This window comes from Desmodus rotundus, chromosome 12 (assembly GCF_022682495.2).
Source record: "Desmodus rotundus isolate HL8 chromosome 12, HLdesRot8A.1, whole genome shotgun sequence".
NCBI lineage: Eukaryota > Metazoa > Chordata > Mammalia > Chiroptera > Phyllostomidae > Desmodus > Desmodus rotundus.
Genome location: NC_071398.1, coordinates 37,739,766 through 37,757,540, shown reverse-complemented (window position 1 = coordinate 37,757,540; position 17,775 = coordinate 37,739,766). Strand labels below are relative to the sequence as shown.

Below are 17,775 nucleotides of genomic sequence, written 5' to 3'. Positions count from 1 at the left end.
ATGATGGACTTTAGGCAGGAATGCCCATCAGCCGGTGAAATATCTTTTTAGGCCAGACTCCTACTGGGCCAAAGGGTCCTGTGAGCCAACCAAACAAGGCTATTTCCGGTTGCCCTTAGTAAAGATGGCGGGAGGAGTGGCGTCACTGACGTCTGTCTGCAGCATTGGTGCCCTCATCTAACATGGCTGCTCTTGTGCCCTCCTCTTTGGCTTCCTCTTGTGGAGTTACTCCAGCAACTCAGTAGCAATGGCGGCGGCGATGGCGGCTTCCCGCAGACTCCGCAACCTCCTGACGTGGCGTGAGTCACCTCTTGAACTCTGAGGGTCTGTTGCGCTGTCGTGTTGTCATAGAGATTATAGGACGGGGAGGACTGTCCCAGGCCATGCAGGGTTTGGAGTCCCTTAAACTCAGAGAACCGTGTGTTCCCGTACAATGGCTGCCCAGTTTTTTAGGCCTGTGTGTTACTCTTGGGTCACTGATGGCTCACTGTCCCTAATCTGAGGTCAGTCCCATGATTAAGGGTCTGAAGTGGTCCTCAGACTGAGGTCGCTGATAATACACCCCTAATCTTCAACTCTGTATCTACCTAAACTGAGGTTTCTTAGGGTCCTGTGTTACCCAGTCTAGCGACCCGGAGATGTGTGCCCTTTGCTCTTGAAGGTGTTGCGTCTCCCATCTGGAGTCATCAAAAGCTCTTCCTTCCTTTGTCTGCCTAGGATTGACAGCCCCCACCCATCTGGGTCTCAACTTTAGCCTTCGCCCCATGGGCTCCTCTGCACAAGATGAGTCCTCTAGAGCAGCCCCCAGTGAAGCCCCACACCACAACTATGAGTCCCTTAGGGTGACAACTGCCCAGAGACACATTCTTCACGTACAGCTAAACCGGCCGGAGAAGAGGAATGCCATGAACAAGGCCTTCTGGAGGTCAGGCAGGAAGATCCCGGAGGCCTGTCTGCTGGAGGAAGCAGAGACTGAGGGATTGGTCAGGGGTGGGGTGTGGGAGACGGTTGGACATGAGGATAGCGGATTTCCACCCCAGACACAGCCCTTCTTCACTCTTTGCTCCTGCACAGAGAGATGGTGGAGTGCTTCAATGAGATAGCGCAAGATGCTGACTGTCGGGCTGTGGTGATCTCTGGTGCAGGGAAAATGTTCACTGCAGGTATGAGGTGCTCTCCACCCCACCCCACCAGTCCCCCCTACCGTGGGAATAGAGCAATGTTTTGTTTTGGGTTTTTTTTCTTTTTTTAATGCATCAAAGAAAGTAAAGGTCTTAGGAAGTAGCTCATGTCTGGAAACAAGTTGGCTAATGCTCAAAGACCTGGCTTCTGGAAGGCTTCCAGGCAATGGGTCACAGAGAGGAAAAATCATTAATCATGATGACTTGAGGAGTTAAGGTCATGGTCAGGTTGTGGTCTCTACTGATTAGTCCATGCTAGGGTAGGGGGTAGTTGATCAGTACATCTGGTTCTGATGTCAGCCATAGTGGCGTTTGGCTGTTTTTCTGGGCCTGGAGCTAAAATGCTACTGAGGCCTAGATGTTATCTCTAGTTTGACCAAAACTGTCTTTGTGGTCAATAGACTGGATGCTTTGTTCCTAAGATTATTTGATGCTGATGAGAACCTCATTGTCCTTCGAGCTTGATGCTTAAGGGAGTTAGTTGTCCTGCAAGGGAGGAGGCAGGCAGGTGAGTGGGGTGCTGGGTGAAGCCAGTTTGAATCAAAAGGAAAGAAAGGAGAAAAGCTCATGTTACATAAATGAAGTTTCTGTGCGGCTACAGTTCCCCCTTTCTTTTGATCACTCCTCAATCTTGAGGAATATAAGGTAGCTGGGTCTCAGTTCAATTGAGGGAGGGTTAGCTCATAAGATGGAATCACATTTATCTGGCTATTATGCCTCTTTTATCTGGCTCTTACAATCTCACATGCCCACCTCTTTCTCCTGGTCCCTGAGCCTTAGAGGGGGCATTCAAAGTGTTCACTTTACAAGCAGGAACCACAGCAATGGTAGAAGCAGCAGTAAGCCAGGATACCTGTACCCTGTCTCTGAGTCTTTAAGACTGCCTGTAGGGAAGACCTCTAGATGAAAGGCTCAGCACTTCATTCTTGCTGGAATGAAGGCAGGCCATGACAGTCTGACCAATTTCCTGGCCCACAGTCCAGACATCCCCGATGAATGTCCAGACACCAGCTCAAGCAAGCGCTCCTTGTTGCTAAAACAGCATCAGTCACCAAAACCATCTGAGCATAAACTGTTGTGATGACTTATCTGGCCGGGGTCTGCAATTACAAGGCTCAGGGAAAAAGTTTTTATTCTCCATAATTCCAAGGCAAGGATGGGAGAAAAATAAAACACTGGTACAGAGGGCTGTAGCCAAACACTTTCTTTAGAAAAACTCAGGGTCCTGGCCAGGTAGCTCAGTTGGTTACAGCATCGTTCTGATACTCCAAGGTTGTGGGTTTGATCCCTGGTCAGGACACGTATGAGAATCAACCAATGAGTGCGTAAATAAGTGGAACAACAAATCAATGTTTCTGCCTCTCTCTTTCTCAAATCAACAAATATGTTTTTTTTAAAGAAAAAAAGAATCAGGATTTAGTCCAGTCCACAAGTGAAAAATAAGATTTTTAAAGACAATGAACTGAACTAGAATCTAATAACCATAATTGGGCATTATAGTTCCTATTGAAAGAATTTTTCTCTCTAAAATCACCCCCATTATCCCTGACGGTTGTGGCTAGTGGGTGGGGCATCATCCCACAAACTGAAGGGTTGTTGGTTCAGTTCCTGGTCAGGACACATGCCTGGGTTGTGGGCCAGGTCCCCAGATGGGGCCGTGCAAGAGGCAGCGATCAATGTTTCTCTGCCTCTCTTTCCCCTCCCTTCCCCTCTCTCTAAAAATAAATGGATAAAATCTTTTTTAAGAAATAAATAAAATCACCCTCATTTTATCAAAGATAGCTAAGACTAATTTATTGTATTAAGACTAGTTTCAATAAATTTGGCCTGTTATTTGCACGAATATGACAAGAATGGTAATTGATCACACAGACTCTTTTAAGTCTGCTTTGCTGGAACTTCATAAGGAATCTCTAGATTGAACTATAATTAGCCTCTCGGGGCTGAGAAGCCAAGCCACATGGTTGCCGTCAGCACTTGCCTGCAATACCTATTGATTTGGGTGAATTCCTCAGGTTATTGAGGTTCCTCCAAATGTCTTGAGGTTCTTTCCTTGTTGTCTCCCAGGAAAACAACCTTCACTCCTTACCTAGAAAGACTGCTATGAACCTTGTAAGTAAGGTATCAGGATGTTTTTCTAAGGGGTTATTATTGGCCTCCAAAGTCTATCTCACTGTATTTTTCAGACCATAAGACACACCTAGGTTTTAGAGGCAGAAAATAGGAAAAAAATTTTTGAAGCAAAAAATGTGGTAAAATATTTAATAACATAAATAACATAATATTTCACCAATGTAAATGTAAGCTACATTTGGACTATAAGATGCACCCCCATATTTCTCCCAAATTTGGGGTGGGGGAAAGTGCGTCTTAGAGTCCGAAAATACAGTAATTCCTTAAGGCTTTCTGTTGCCGTCCAGAATCTGTGCATGTCTCTCTGAGACATGCCTTTCCAGTCACAGTCTGGGTAACACACCACTATCCGATTGTGTCCTGTTATAAAAAGAACTGATTCCTATTGAACTTATGCAAACAACCACATTGCCCTGATAATAATACCCAGAGTCTCCAAAATGCTATGGGGGTCAGGTTGGAAGAAAAATATAAACGTTTCAATATGAGCAATGCTTCTTAATTAGGGTTTTCAGCAGCCTCTAACCTCCCCTCTTACCGTTTTTTTAAAAAAAAATTTAGAGATTTTATTTATTTCTCTTTAGAGAGAAGGGAAGGAAGGGAGAAAGAGAGGGAGAGAAGCATCGGGGTGTACATAGGTTGGTTGCCTCTTGTACACCACCAAATGGGAACCTGGCCGGCAACCCAGGCACGTGCCCTGACTGGGAGTCTAAGCAGCAACCTTTGGGTTCACAGGCTGGCACTCAATCCACTGAGCCACACCCGCCAGGGCTAAAAAAATTTAAAGCATTCAAGTTCAGAAATTAGTTTAACAGAGCATGACAGGATCATGGACTCTGAAATCTGAACTTAAAGCCCTTAACCTGTGAGAGTCTTTTTTTGATTTCTTGTCAGTAAAGTGTGTTACAGTAATAATACACTTTCATGCAATTATCCAACAAACTTGAACTGATTTCTGGTTACACGTCTGTTAAATCTTTGACTGTCGCACAGGTCTGTTCCTCAGATGGGGTCATTTCCATTGGTCAGATCCACTGGCTCCTTTGTCATCTCTATTCTGCTGTTAAGCCTGACCAGTGATTTTTTTTAAATTTCTGATATTGTAGTTTAGAGTTCTCAAATGTCCATTTGATTCTTTTTTTATATTTTCATTTCTCTGCTGAATTTTCCCATCTTTTTAATTTATCACAAGCCTGTTTTCCTCTGCGCCATTGAACATAGTTATAAGGCTGCTTTAAAATCCTTGTCTCCTAATTCCAACCTATGGGTTGTCTTCAGGTCAGTCTGTTTATTATCTTTCATTTTGAAACAATGAGTCTCATATTCTTTTATTTATATTTGGAGTAAGTTCGGATGTGTCCTGGATATCGGGTTATTGGAAGATGTGGAAACTCTGGACCCTGCTATGTAACTCTACAGAGTGTTGAGATTCCTGTTTTATCAGCTTAGTTGGAATCAGTTTTTAAATCTTTAAATCTACACAGAATTTGGGGCTCCCGTCTCCGGCTATCTCCTTCCTGGGTTTTTCTCCCTCACTTTTCAGCAACAAGGGTCCCCCTGACTCTGTCTTCCGATTCTCCAGGCACCACTTCAGCTTTGCCTCAGGCTAAAAGCTTTAAAAACAAGTAATTCACTTGGTGCCAGAACCTTCTTTTAAGTGATAACTCTCTCCAGAATGTTCCCTGTGCTGTCCAGTAGTTTGTGTCTTGTCCTCCAGAGCACATAGTTGTCGTCTGTGAGAGGGTCCACACCCCAAGTGAAGCATCACAAACAGATTGCTGGATTGGAGCCAACCTACTTGGCTTGGGTGTTCTGCTGAGGAGCTTGAGGTTGGGCTGCAGTTACCACCACATCCACTCCTGGTCCCTGGCCCATCAGTGGCACAGCATGCGATGTGACATTGATCAACCCAAGGAGTTCAAGGTGGCACCGCTGAGCCCAGGTTCCCCAAAGCAGCAGTGCTGCACCCTATTTCTGGCCCCACACTGGGCCTGAGGCCCCCAGACACTGAGTGGCCGCTGCTTCAGATGCAGACCCCACCGCAGGTCCTGCAGCAGCCCATCCCCCCCAGCAGCAAGTGGCGCCTTCCAACAATGAAGCAGATTTTTCAGAACATAAAACAAGAATATAGTCATTATCAGAGTTAGAGACATTCAGAAGCTGTTCTCAATCAGAATGAAGCTTGTACCTCCAGGTCAGCCTCCCTTCTTAGCACTTGCAGCACCTAGTTCTCCAGGTACGTCCTGGATGAGGAAGAACCAGCCTACCTTTACCCTTCACAAGTTGGAAAAATGGGATCATTTCTTAAAAGACTATGAAGATAAATTTCGGGAGGAGTATGAACAAATCCTCAAACCAAACTAGCAGAATAATATGAGTCTTTTGTGAAATTCACATGTGATCAGATTATGCGATGAAATGCGACAAACCCAAGCTACTGTGCCCTGAAGGCTTTCTTCTTTTTTGTAAGTATATGTTATGGCTTATGCTGTTACAGTTGTCCCATTCACTTTTCTCCCCTGTATTCCCCTCCGCCCTGCACCCCCTCCCACCAGCATTCCTGCCTTTGGTTCATGTCCATGGGTGGTCATACATACAAGTTCTGTGGCTTCTCCATTTCCTATACTATTCTTAACCTCCCCCTATTTTCTACCTGCCATTTATGCTTCTTATTCCCTGTACCTTTTCCCCCATTCTCCCCTATTCCCCTCCCCGCAGTGAACCTTCCAAGTGATCTCTGTTTCTGTTCCTGTTCTACTTGTTTGCTTAGTTTGTTTTTGTATTTTAAGTTCAGTTGTTGATAGTTATTAGTTTTTTGTCATTTTATTGTTCATAGTTTTGACCTTTTTTTTCTTAGACAAAAGTCCCTGTAACATTTCATGTAATAAGGGTTTGGTGATGATGAATTCCTTTAACTTGATCTTATCTGGGAAGCACTGTATCTGCCCTTCCATTCTTTTCCATTCTTTTTTTAAAGAAATTTTACTTGTTTATTTTTAGAGAGAGAGGAAAGGAAGGAGAGAGGGAGAGAAACATCAATGTGTGGTTGCCTCTCATATGCCCCCTACTTGGGACCTGGCTGGAAACCCAGGCATGTGCCCTGACTGGGAATCAAACCAGTGACCCTTTGGTTTACAGGCCGGCACTCAATCCACTGAGCTACACTAGCCAGAGCTGCCCTGCTTTCCATTCTAAATAATAGCTTGGATGGATAAAGTAATCTTGGATGTAGGTCCTTGCTTTTCATGACTTCAAATATGTCTTTCCAGCCCCTTCTTGCCTGCAAGTTTTCTTTTGAGAAATCAGCTGATAGTCTTATGGGAACTCCTTTATAGGTAACTATCTCCTTTTCTCTTGCTGCTTTTAAGATTCTCTCCTTATCTTTGTTCTTGGGTAATTTAATTATGATGCGTCTTGGTATGTTCCTCCTTAGGTCCAACTTGTTTAGGACTCTCTGATCTTCCTGGACTTCCTGGAAGTCTATTTCCTTTGCCAGATTGGGGAAGTTTTCCTTCATTATTTTTTCAAATAAGTTTTCCATTTCTTGCTCTTCCTCTTCTCCTTCTGGCACCCCTATTATTCAGATGTTGAAACATTTAAAGTTGTCCCAGAGGTTCCTAAGCCTCTCCTCATTATTTTGAATTCTTGTTTCTTCATTCCATTCTGGTTGAATGTTTCTTTCTTCCTTCTGCTCTAAACTGTTGATTTGAGTCCTGGTTTCCTTCCCTTCACTGTTGGTTCCCTGTGTATTTTTCTTTATTATAGCTTTCATGTCTTCCTTTAGTTTGCGGGCAAACTCAGGTAGGCTATCTCCTTGTCACTTAGTTCTTTTTCTGTAGTTTTGATCTGTTCTTTCATTTAGGCCATATTTCTTTGTCTTGGCACAGCTGTTATGTTTAAGGGGTGGAGCCTTAGGTATTCGCCAGGGCAGAGCAACCCCTTTTGTCTGAGTTGTGGTGCTATATGTGGGGGAGGGGTCAGAGGGAATAATGCTGCTTGCTAGGATCTTGCTCCACTTTCATTCGCTTCCCCCGCTACCCACAGGGAATTGCTCCCTTCTGGGTACTGATTCTGGGTGGGTTTTTGTACATTCTAGGACACTGTGATCCCCTCCAATGGACTCTCCTTGTGAGGCTGTGAGTTTCTCCCACTGCTGCAACCCCTACAGGTTTTTATAGCCAGAGGTTTTGAGGCTTTATTTTCCCACACTGGAACCCTGGGTTGTATGGTTTGTCTCGCTCCCCAGTTGTTCCTCCCAGTTTATCTGCATATGAATTTGGGACCACCTGGTCTGCCAGCTGCCACTTCACCTGCCTGGTCCACCAGCCACCACATTGCCATGCATCCTCCATGCTGCCTGTCTCTGCCCCTCCTACCAATCTGGATGAATATGTCTTCTTTAATTCCTTGGCTGTTGGACTTCCACATGGTTCAATTTTCTGGCAGTTCTGGTTGTTTTTTGTTTTTAAATTGGTTATTATCCTTTTGGTTATGCGAAGAAGCAAAGCGTATCTACCTACACCTCCACCTTGGCTGGAAGCCTACTTTCTTTTATATCTCATATCAGGTTTGACCTCAGGAGGGATGGCTACTGTGCACTTTTTGCAACTGGTTTGATGTCACATTTCAGCTTCAACTTTGCAACCTGAGAACAGTTAAAGGGTTTCTGCTGGTCCATTTTATACAACTTGAAAGACCTTTAAAACTTTATGGTTGCCACAAGCATATCTTTCTTTTCTGTTCATCCAATAAACAGCTGTACGCTACTATGATATATTTTCCAAACAAAATACCTGGAGCAGCAGTTTATCCAAATATGCCCTCAGTGTCACTCAACAGATTTCTGCACAGGGCCCTGCCCAGTGCTGGGATCTCAGTGGTGACTGAGAGAGCCCTGGGCCCTGCCGTCATGGAGTTCTCAACTCAGTGGGAGAAGACAAACAGTAAACAATCTATTTTTTTCTGTTCCCTCTGTTAACATCTCGTGTGTCCCTTTCTGTTTCAACATTCAGCAAGGACACTCCCATGCCAGCCTGCTTCCTGGTGCCAGGGACCTAGAAGCAGGAGTTGGCCCTGATTCTGACCTCTTGCCCTCATGTAGCTTGTGCCTGAGGAGTGGGAACTGTGGGTTCATCTGTTGCTGCTCCAGGCCTGGCGCCTTCATCTGTCAGCTCCCAGCCATTGTGGCTGTCTTGCTCTTCCTGTGTTATTTTTTTTTAATGCAACAACAACTATTTATTGAGTGTTTAAATGTACCAGATACTAATATTATCTGGTTGAAACAGGTGTGTAAAGTTTGCTTAATTTTCTTTTCTTTTTTAATTTTTTATTGTATTTTTTTCATTACCATTTAGTCCCCTTATACCCCCCTTCCCCCAACAATCACCACACTGTTGTCCATGTCCATGAGTCCTTTTTCCTTTTTGCTCGGTGCTCATCCTGTTTTCAACGGCAAGACTCTGAGGGCCCCAACCAGTACTGAACCCACAACCCAGGCATGTTTTGTGACTGGGAATCAAACTGCAACCTTTCGCTTAGCAGGTCGATGCCCAACCAACTGAGCCACACGAGTCAGGGCTCATTTGTAGTTTTAATGATAGAATGGAACTACTAATTTAAAAAGAGAAGAAATAGCCCCTGGCTGGTGTGGCTCAGTGGATTGAGTGCAGGCTGTGAACCAAAGGGTCCCCGGTTCAATTCCCAGTCAGGGTACATGCCTGGGTTGCAGGCCAGGTTCCCAGTAGGGGAGGTGCAAGAGACAACCACACATTGATGTTTCTCTCCCTCTCTTCCCTTCTAAAAATAAATAAAATCTTTTTTTTTTTTAAATATATTTATTGATTATGCTATTACAGTTGTCCCATTTCCCCCCCCACTCCACTCCATCCTGCCCACCCCCCTCCCTCCCACATTCCCCCCCCATAGTTCATGTCCATGGGTCATACTTATAAGTTCTTTGGCTTCTACATTTCCTACACTATTTTTACCCTCCCCCTGTCTATTTTCCACCTATCATCTATGCTACTTATTCTCTGTACCTTTACCCCCCTCTCCCCCTCCCACTTCCTTATTGACAACCCTCATGTTCTAGTTGTTTGCCTAGTTTGCTCTCATTTTTGTTTTATGTGTGGTCGTTAATAACTGTGAGTTTGGTGTCATTTTTACTGTTCCTATTTTTGATCTTTTTCTTAGGTAACTCCCTTTAACATTTCATATAATAAGGGCTTGGTGATGATGAGCCTCTTCAACTTGACCGTATCTGAGAAGCACTTTATCCTCCCTTCCATTCTAAATGATAGCTTTGCTGGATACAGTAATCTTGGATGTAGGTCCCTGCGTTTAATCTTGGGTAATGTAACCATGGTGTGCCTTGTTGTGTTCCTCCTTGGGTCCAGCTTCTTTGGGACTCTCCGAGCTTCCCGGAACCCCCGGAAGTCCATTTCCCCTGCCAGACCGGGGAAGTTCTCCACCATTTGTCCAAATAAGTTTTCAATTTTTTGTTCTTCCTCTTCTCCTTCTGGCACCCCCGTAACTCGGATGTTGGAACGTTTCAAGGTGTCCCGGAGGTTCCTAAGCCTCTCCTCATTTTTCCAAGTTCTTGTTTCTTCATTCTTCTCTGGCTGGATGCTTGTCTCCTCCCTCTGGTCCACACCATCGATTTGAGTCCCAGTTTCCTTCTCATCACTATTGGTTCCCTGTACATTTTCCTCTGTTTCTCTTAGCATAGGCTTCATTTTTTCATCTGTTTTTCGAATAGATTCAACCAAGTCTGTGAGCATATTGATAACCAGTGCTTTGAACTGTGCATCCGATAGGTTGGCTATCTCTTCGTCGCTTAGTTGTATTTTTTCTGGAGCTTTGAAGTGTTCTGTCATTTGGGCCATTTTTTTTTTGTTTGTTTGTCTTGGCGCGTCTGTTACTTTAAGGGGCGGAGCCTTAGGTGTTCACCGGGCGGGGTAATGCTGGTCGCTGCGCTGTGATGCTGTACGTGGGGGTGGGGCCGAGAGGGAGCAATGGCGCCCGCTTCACTCTCCTCCGGATTTCAGTCTTTCACTCCGCTACCCACAATCAAACTGGGCCCCTCTGGTGCTGGTTCCCGAGTAAGTGGGCCTGTGCACACTCTAGGCCCCTGTGGGTCTCTCCAACAACCTCTCCTGTGAGGCTGGGAGTCTCTCCTGCCGCCCCAACCCCCAGGGGCGCTTTCAATCAGAGGTTTGAGGCTTTATTTCCCCGAGCTGGAGCCCTGGGTTGCGCAGCGGTCTGCTTCTCTGCCCGCCGTTCGTCCGGTTTATCAGTCTGGATGAATGATTATTTTCTGTTTCCTTGGTGTTGGTCCCCCTTGCTGTTCGATTCTCTGTCAGTTCTGGTTGTGCGAGGAGGCGCAGTGTGTCTACCTACGCCGCCATCTTGGTTCTCCAGTCAAATAAAATCTTTTAAAAAAGATAAATGAAAAGAGCTAGTCTGCATTCAACTTAGCATTCATGAGGTGTGTAAGTACTGCGCACATTAATTCTCATCGCAGCCCTAAGAGACAGGCTCAGTTCTCATCCCCACTTTTTTTTTCCCCCCTCACCTGAGGACATGTTTATTGATTTTAGAGAGAGGGGAAGGGAGGGAGGGAGAGAGGAGGAGAAGCATGGATGAGAGAGAGAAACATCCATCAGTTGCCTCCTGTACGTGCCCTAACCGGGGATGGAACCTGCAACCTAGGCATGTGCCCTGACCAGGAATCAAACCCACAGCTGTTCGGTTTACAGGACAACGCTCCAACCAAATGAGCCACACTGGCCAGGGTTCATCCCCACTCTTTATACATGCGCCCAGAGAGGAGGAAATGGCCAGTTCTTACAGGTGGTAAGTGGCAGAGCTGGGATTTTTGACCTCAGGCTGCCTGGCTGCAGAATCCTTGCTGATAACCACTGAGTGATTTTGGGGTATCTAACGTGCTGCGTCAAAACAAGGCTCTGTCCCCAGCAGCCAGCCACCTCCCACTGTGCCTCTTGCCCACATCCCTTCACCTGTCCGTGTTGCGGTTTCCTCATCTGAAGAGAATAGAGAGGTAACATTAGCACCTACCTCAGGTTGCTGTGAGGATTCAATGAGGGCATACGCATAAAATGTCAATGCGTGTAACACTTTCGTGATGTAGCTGTTTGTGATTGTGAAAAACTTCATTATGATTATGAATAATACCTGAAACATTTCCAGGTCCACAAGAGAATGAGATGGGGCAGTTCTCTGCAGTGAGTAGTTCTTACTGTGGAGGGGGACACCTTGTACCCTGTTGGGGACCCTTTACTTCAAGGGGTTGTAAAAGCCAGTGTCTGCAAGTCCAAGTAGGGCGGGTAAACCAGAAAAACCAGCAGGAGGAAGGATCACAAGGTGCTGAGCTTGTCTCCTTCTGGGAGTAAGCTTGGCTCCTGCGGGTAACTGGGGCCTCTCAGACCTGGAGTGGGTGGCAGCAGAAGCCCTCGGACTGACCCAGGCGGTTCTGACCTCTGCTGAAATGGAGCCTGTAATAATAGTGGCTTGTGATGCCGTTCCTGCCAGGCACTGCTCGAGTGCCCCTGGGCTCTGTCTCCTTGAAGCCTTACAGGCCGTCAGCTCTCAGGACTTTACCCTTGGTTTGTTTGGGGTTTGTTTGTTTTTAAAGATTTCAGAGAGGAGAAGGGGAAAAACATTGATGTGAGAAAGGTAGATCGATCCGTTGCCTCTCACATGCCCCCAAGTAGGGACCTGGCTGACAACACAGGCATGTGCCCTGACTGGGAATTGAACCAGCGATCTGTTGGTTCACAGGTGGGTACTCAATCCACTGAGCCACACCAGCCAGGGCGCCCTTGTTTTACAGAGAAGAAACCGAAAGCCCAGAGGATGAAGTGACCTGGCTAAGGTGGAAGAGGGGTTCCATCTTAAACATACTTACCTTGCACAAATTCAGCTCTACCCTGAGCCAACGCTCCTCCCGTCTCACTTATTTAAACAAACCGGGGAGGCAATGAAGCCTGCGAGTCGGGGGTATGCGTGTACGTGGAAATGATTTTTCACATTTGTTAACTGAGTTGTTAGAGGACAGGCAACAGGATGAGCATGACTGAGTCCAGGAAGAAGAAAGGGAAAGATGATTCTGCTCAGAACTGTCCCATAGCTTCTTTCTCTCTCAAAGTAAAAACCATCGTCCTCCCCTTGGCCCATGAGATCCCACGCAGCTGGCCCTGTCACCTCTCTGACCTTGACTCTTCCCACTTCCCCCTTGCTCATTCCCATCCCAGCTACCCTGGCCGCCTCAATGGCCCTCACACAGACCAGGGGCATCCCCATCACTGGGCCTCTACTGGCTGTTCCTGCCATTTCCAACCCTCTCATCCCAGATGTCCCTACAGCTCCCCATGTCCTCCACATCATTGCTCAAGTGTCAACTTTTTCAGTGAGAGAGTCCTTGACTGCCCAGTTTAACACTGCAGCAGCCCTCACTGCACACACACACACCCCTCACCGCACGCACACCCCCCCTCACTGCACACACACACTCTTCACTGCACACACACACCCCTCACCGCACGCACACCCCCCCCTCACTGCACACACACACTCTTCACTGCACACACACACCCCTCACTGCACACACACACCCTCACTGCACACACACACCCTCACTGCACACACACACCCCTCACCGCACACACACACCCCTCACTGCACACACACACTCTTCACTGCACACACACCCCTCACTGCACACACACACACCTCTCACTGCACACACATACCCCTCACTGCACACACACCTCTCACTGCACACACACCCCCTCACCACACACACACTTTACTGCACACACACCCCTCACTGCACACACACTCTCCATTCCATTCCATTCCATTTTCCTTCTTTCAGCATTTCTCACCACCTGACAAAATGTGTCTTTGTATGTGTTTGTCTCTTGCATAGAAGGGCAGCTCCATGAGGGCAGTTGTCTGTATTGCTCACTTACTGAGCGCCTACTGTGTGCTAGGCCCTGTTTAGGCACTGGGGATACAGTGGTGGGCAAAAAACCAAAACTTCCTCTGCTCCTGGAGCTCTCGCCCTAGGTGGGAGAAAGGCACTGAACGAGATAAACCCATTATTATGGGACAGCACAGGGGCAACGTAGGAGACGGGCAGAGGGAGGAGATGGAAGGCGATGGGCTGCCGTTCAACCAGGTGCCCAGAGCAGGCCTCCCTGAGGAGGTGACCTCTGCGCTGTGGCCTGGATAGAGTGATGGAGTCAGTGTTGGGACCATCACAGGAGGAAGGACTGTTTTAGGCAGAGGGAGCCCGAGGCCAAAGGCCCAAGGAAGGGAATGTATTGTGTTGTGGGAACAACAGTTGGAGGCCTGTGTGCCTGAAGGAATGGGTTGGAGATGACTTGTGCAGAGCTGGTTCAGGTGTTGGCAAAGACCTTACATTTTATTCTAAGTAGGTGGGATGGGAGGGAAAAAGAGAGGGCCCTGAAGGGCACTGCCTGTAAGTTCCCTCTGGCCATGTGTAGGGGAGCAGGCTGTGGGAACCCTGGGGGGAAGCGCAGAGACTAGGGGCCATGATGGGAGCCAGGCTAGGGATCGTAGAGAATGACAAGTGGGAGAAAGGTTAGATCTGGGATTGTTGCAGTGGAAGTCCCTAGAACTGCTCCATCTCATGTTTCCCATCTCAGGAAGCACTAATGCTATTGACTCAGTTGCTCAAGGCAAAACTGACTGTCTGGCATGATGGTGACAAGAATGGCCCCCTGGTTCTGGCTTTGAAATTTCAGTCCCACTACTCACAAGCCAGTGTGAACTTGGGCAAGTGACTTAAATTTTCTGTGCCTCAGTTTACCCCCTAAAGTGAAAATAGTAATAGGACCGACCTCATAGGATTGTCCTGAGGACAAAGTGAGTAGTGACTCAACAAATGTTTACTTTTATTTACTTCACAATCCCTTGCTAAGCACTATGTGAGTTGCTTTCTCCAATCTGGTGGTTTGAGGGTTCAAATCGGCTGAGCCTAGGTTCTCACCTCTAGATGGGACAATGGGTAGGGTCTGGGGGGCTCCTGAGCCTCCTCACACCTCCCCACCAGGTATCGACCTCATGGACATGGCTTCAGACATCCTTCAGCCTCAAGGAGATGATGTGGCCCGCACAAGCTGGCACCTCCGTAACCTCATCACCAGATACCAAGAGACCTTCAGCGTCATTGAGAAGGTCTGGAGGCTGGAGGCTGGTAAGGCATCCCATTTACCCACCTCTCCTGAACCAGCCCTGACCCCATTCCAACTGTTTCTTCCTAGTGCCCTAAACCCGTGATCGCTGCCATCCACGGGGGCTGCATTGGCGGAGGTGAGTCTAACTCCACTGCTCTTCCCGGAACTCATTCTGGGTGGGTGCCTATTGGCTGTTGTCGTTCACCTCATCCAGTGGCCTCCAGCCTCAGATCTGTTTGCTAGTTAGATTTTGAGGTGAAACCCCATGACCTGGGTGGAGGGGCTGGTCCTTGAGATTGTTTAGTGTCCCCAGCCTCTACCCCCTAGGTGTGGACCTCATCACCGCCTGTGACATCCGGTACTGTGCCCAGGACGCTTTCTTCCAGGTGAAGGTGAGCCATCCTCCCAAGCTTCTGCTTCCTTGAGCCCTGCTTAGAGCTGGGCAATGACTGGCAGAGTGGGGGCAGAGCAGGGACAGCACAGGTAAGGAGGTGGGGTGAGGAGGGAGGTCTGGAGTAAGCCTAGAGGGCTTCATGGAAGAATTGACCCTTAAAAAGTGAGGCTTTGGAAGAAAAAAAAAAAAAAAAGGCTTGGCCAGGGAGGAAGTCATGGGTAGGTCATGCTGTCCAGGTGAGGTCAGGAGTGAGGAAAGCTATGAGGGGGCTGGGGTGCTTCATCATGGGGTTAGTGCCTGAGAGGGAGGGAGGCAGGATGGAGCCCAGGGGTGCTGTAAGGGGTGAGGTGACAGGGTTAAGAAGGACTTCCCTCTGGAGATAGATGTGGCTGACCTGGAATAAATGAGAAGGCAGGGGAATTGGAAGGTGGGCTGTGTTCTGGCCTGAAGGAACCATGGTGGGTGAGAGTATGTGGGTGGAAATGAGATGGAGTAATGGGGCAGGGGTGTTTGAGGGAGGGGTGGAGAGGGACCTGTAGTAAGTGCAGAATTTCACTGGCATTGAGGTCGCATGGGGGCCTATATTGGGCAGAGACTAAGCCCTAACGGGATTGGTCCCTGCAGGAGGTGGATGTGGGTTTGGCAGCTGATGTGGGAACACTGCAGCGTCTGCCCAGAGTCATCGGGAACCAGAGGTATGTGGGAAAACCTGGGGGAAGGGGACTGAAAGGCATCTCCTGGACCGGGAATGACTGCTGTCCCGGATAACGCCCTGCCCCCCTGCAGCCTGGTCAATGAGTTGGCCTTCACCGCCCGCAAGATGATGGCTGATGAGGCCCTGGGCAGTGGCCTGGTCAGGTAGGACTGCGCTGGTTCTGGTGAGGAGCTCAAGGGCAGCCAGGTTTGGGTGGGGCTCTCTGGGTCCCCGTGGAACCTCACTTACAGATTTCACATGGCTTTCTCTCTCTGAGTGGTCAGTTCTTTATTCTGGAGTCTCTTGCCCTGACCTGACTGGTCCATTTCATGGGAGACGGGTCTGGGGGGGTGCTTCCACTTTCTACTATGATTGGCCACTGCTAATATGGGAGGGAGGGGTGAAAGCCCTTCTCATACCCCTGATTCCTGATGCTCTTCATCCGCAGCCGAGTATTCCCAGACAAGGAGGTCATGCTCGAGGCGGCCTTTGCCCTGGCAGCCGAGATTTCCAGCAAGAGTCCCGTGGCAGTTCAGGGCACAAAAGTCAACCTGCTCTACTCCCGTGACCATTCGGTGGCCGAGGGCCTCAACTACATGGTAAGACTCTCCATCCGACCAATCAGAGACCTTCTCTGATCCCAGAGCAACCAATCAGGGCTCAGTGGCTGCTGTAGGCCTTGTCTTCTGATTGGTGTGCTCTACTTTGTCCCGTTTTTCATTGGTCCAACTCCAGTTTTGCTATCTTTTCCATTATATGCTTCTCTTTTTATCTAGACGTCCTGGAATATGAGCATGCTGCAAACCCAGGACATTGTTAAGTCTGTCCAGGCTGCAGTGGAGAAGAAGGACCTGAAGAGCGTCACTTTCTCCAAGCTCTGAGACACCCCCACGTGTCAGGCCCTGGCCTGGGATCTGGCCTTGTTCCCCCTCCTGCCTGTGTTTCCGCATCCACAGAGAGGGAGGGTTAGTGAAGATGCTCACCTTGTTGCCTTCTTACCAAGTTCATAACCTTATGAGCCTGATTTCTTCATGCCCAAGGCTATATCTTCCCCCCATGAACAATAAAGCAAAGTCAAGAACCTGGTGTTTTTATTGGAGATGGGAGAGGCACAAAGGGGCTACGATGCGCCTGGGGGTCCATGGACCACAGTTGTGCTGAAGGTTGGGGAGAGAACTTTGACCAATGGGAATGGAAGCCATGCAGGTGATGGCCATGCAGGTGATGACCATTCAGGGTTGGCAGTGGACAAGCCAGGACCAATAGAAAATCTGTCACAGAGTTCCAACCAAGATGGAGGCATAGGTAGAAACCCTTTCTTCCTCACACAACCAAAAGGAAGATAACAACTGATCTAAAATCAATAAACAACCAAAACTCCGTGGAACTCTGACAACCAAGGAGTTAAACAGTCAACCAGACCGGTAAGGAGACAGGACAGATGGGGCAGACGGGTGGATGGAGAGAACTAAGGCAAGGTGGTAGATGCTCTGGCGGGGCTGGCTGAACAGGAAACAGACTCAGAGCTGGCTGTGGACTACAGCGGGGGTTGCCACAGTGGGAGAAACTCCATCTCACAAGAGAGTTCATTGGAAAGTGGGGCTAGAGCCGAGCAAGCGAGCTGCATTGTTCCCTCTCTGACCCCTGCCCCACAGACAGCAAAGAGAGTTGCCCTACCTGGGTGAATGCTAAGGCCCTGCCCCCTACAACAGAACAGGTGTGCTGAGACAAAGAACTATGGCCCAAATGAAAGAACAGAGCAAAGCCCCATAAAGAGAGCTAAGCGATGAGGAGATTGCCAACCTATCTGACAGAGAATTCAAAACCCTGGCAATTAAAATGCCCACAGAACTGACTGAGCTTGTTTGCAAAATGAAAGAACAAATGAAGGATACCCAAAGTGAAATAAAGCAAAATATTCAGGGGACCAACAGTGAAGGGAAGGAAACCAGGACTCAAATCAATGATTTGGAACAAAAGGAAGAAATAAACATCCAACTGGAACAGAATGAAGAAACAAGAATTCAAAAAAAAAAATGAAGAGAGGCTTAGGAACCTCTGGGACAACTTTAAATGTTCCAATATCTGAATCAGGGGTGCCAGAAGGAGAAGAGGAAGAGCAAGAAATGGAAAACTTATTTGAAAAAATAA

General features: G+C 47.8%; 1 protein-coding gene and 1 pseudogene across 2 annotated transcripts; both read left to right on the top strand.

Moving 5' to 3' along the window:
* Positions 1-143: 143 nt before the first annotated feature.
* Positions 144-16,705, top strand: ECH1 (enoyl-CoA hydratase 1). Of its 2 annotated transcripts, none has more exons than XM_024577621.3 (10): positions 144-299; positions 718-925; positions 1,075-1,163; positions 14,413-14,537; positions 14,624-14,672; positions 14,864-14,928; positions 15,555-15,625; positions 15,717-15,788; positions 16,073-16,223; positions 16,401-16,705. In XM_024577621.3, exons 1-10 carry the CDS (start codon positions 248-250, stop codon positions 16,503-16,505), a joined length of 987 nt encoding a protein of 328 aa, XP_024433389.1. In that variant the 5' UTR covers positions 144-247; the 3' UTR covers positions 16,506-16,705. The 2 variants fall into 2 exon arrangements, with proteins under 2 accessions (XP_024433389.1, XP_024433390.1); XM_024577622.3 differs by having other exon boundaries at positions 187-324.
* LOC128779668 (akirin-1 pseudogene) lies at positions 1,171-9,127 on the top strand (annotated as a pseudogene).
* Positions 16,706-17,775: the final 1,070 nt, after the last annotated feature.

Bases quoted from the DNA above. Each gene is read 5' to 3' on its own strand.
- ECH1 (XM_024577621.3), top strand. From the start codon at position 248: ATGGCGGCGGCGATGGCGGCTTCCCGCAGACTCCGCAACCTCCTGACG. The intron at 14,673-14,863 runs GTGAGTCTAACT...TCTACCCCCTAG, and splicing joins CGGGGGCTGCATTGGCGGAG to GTGTGGACCTCATCACCGCC. The intron at 14,929-15,554 runs GTGAGCCATCCT...TGGTCCCTGCAG, and splicing joins ACGCTTTCTTCCAGGTGAAG to GAGGTGGATGTGGGTTTGGC.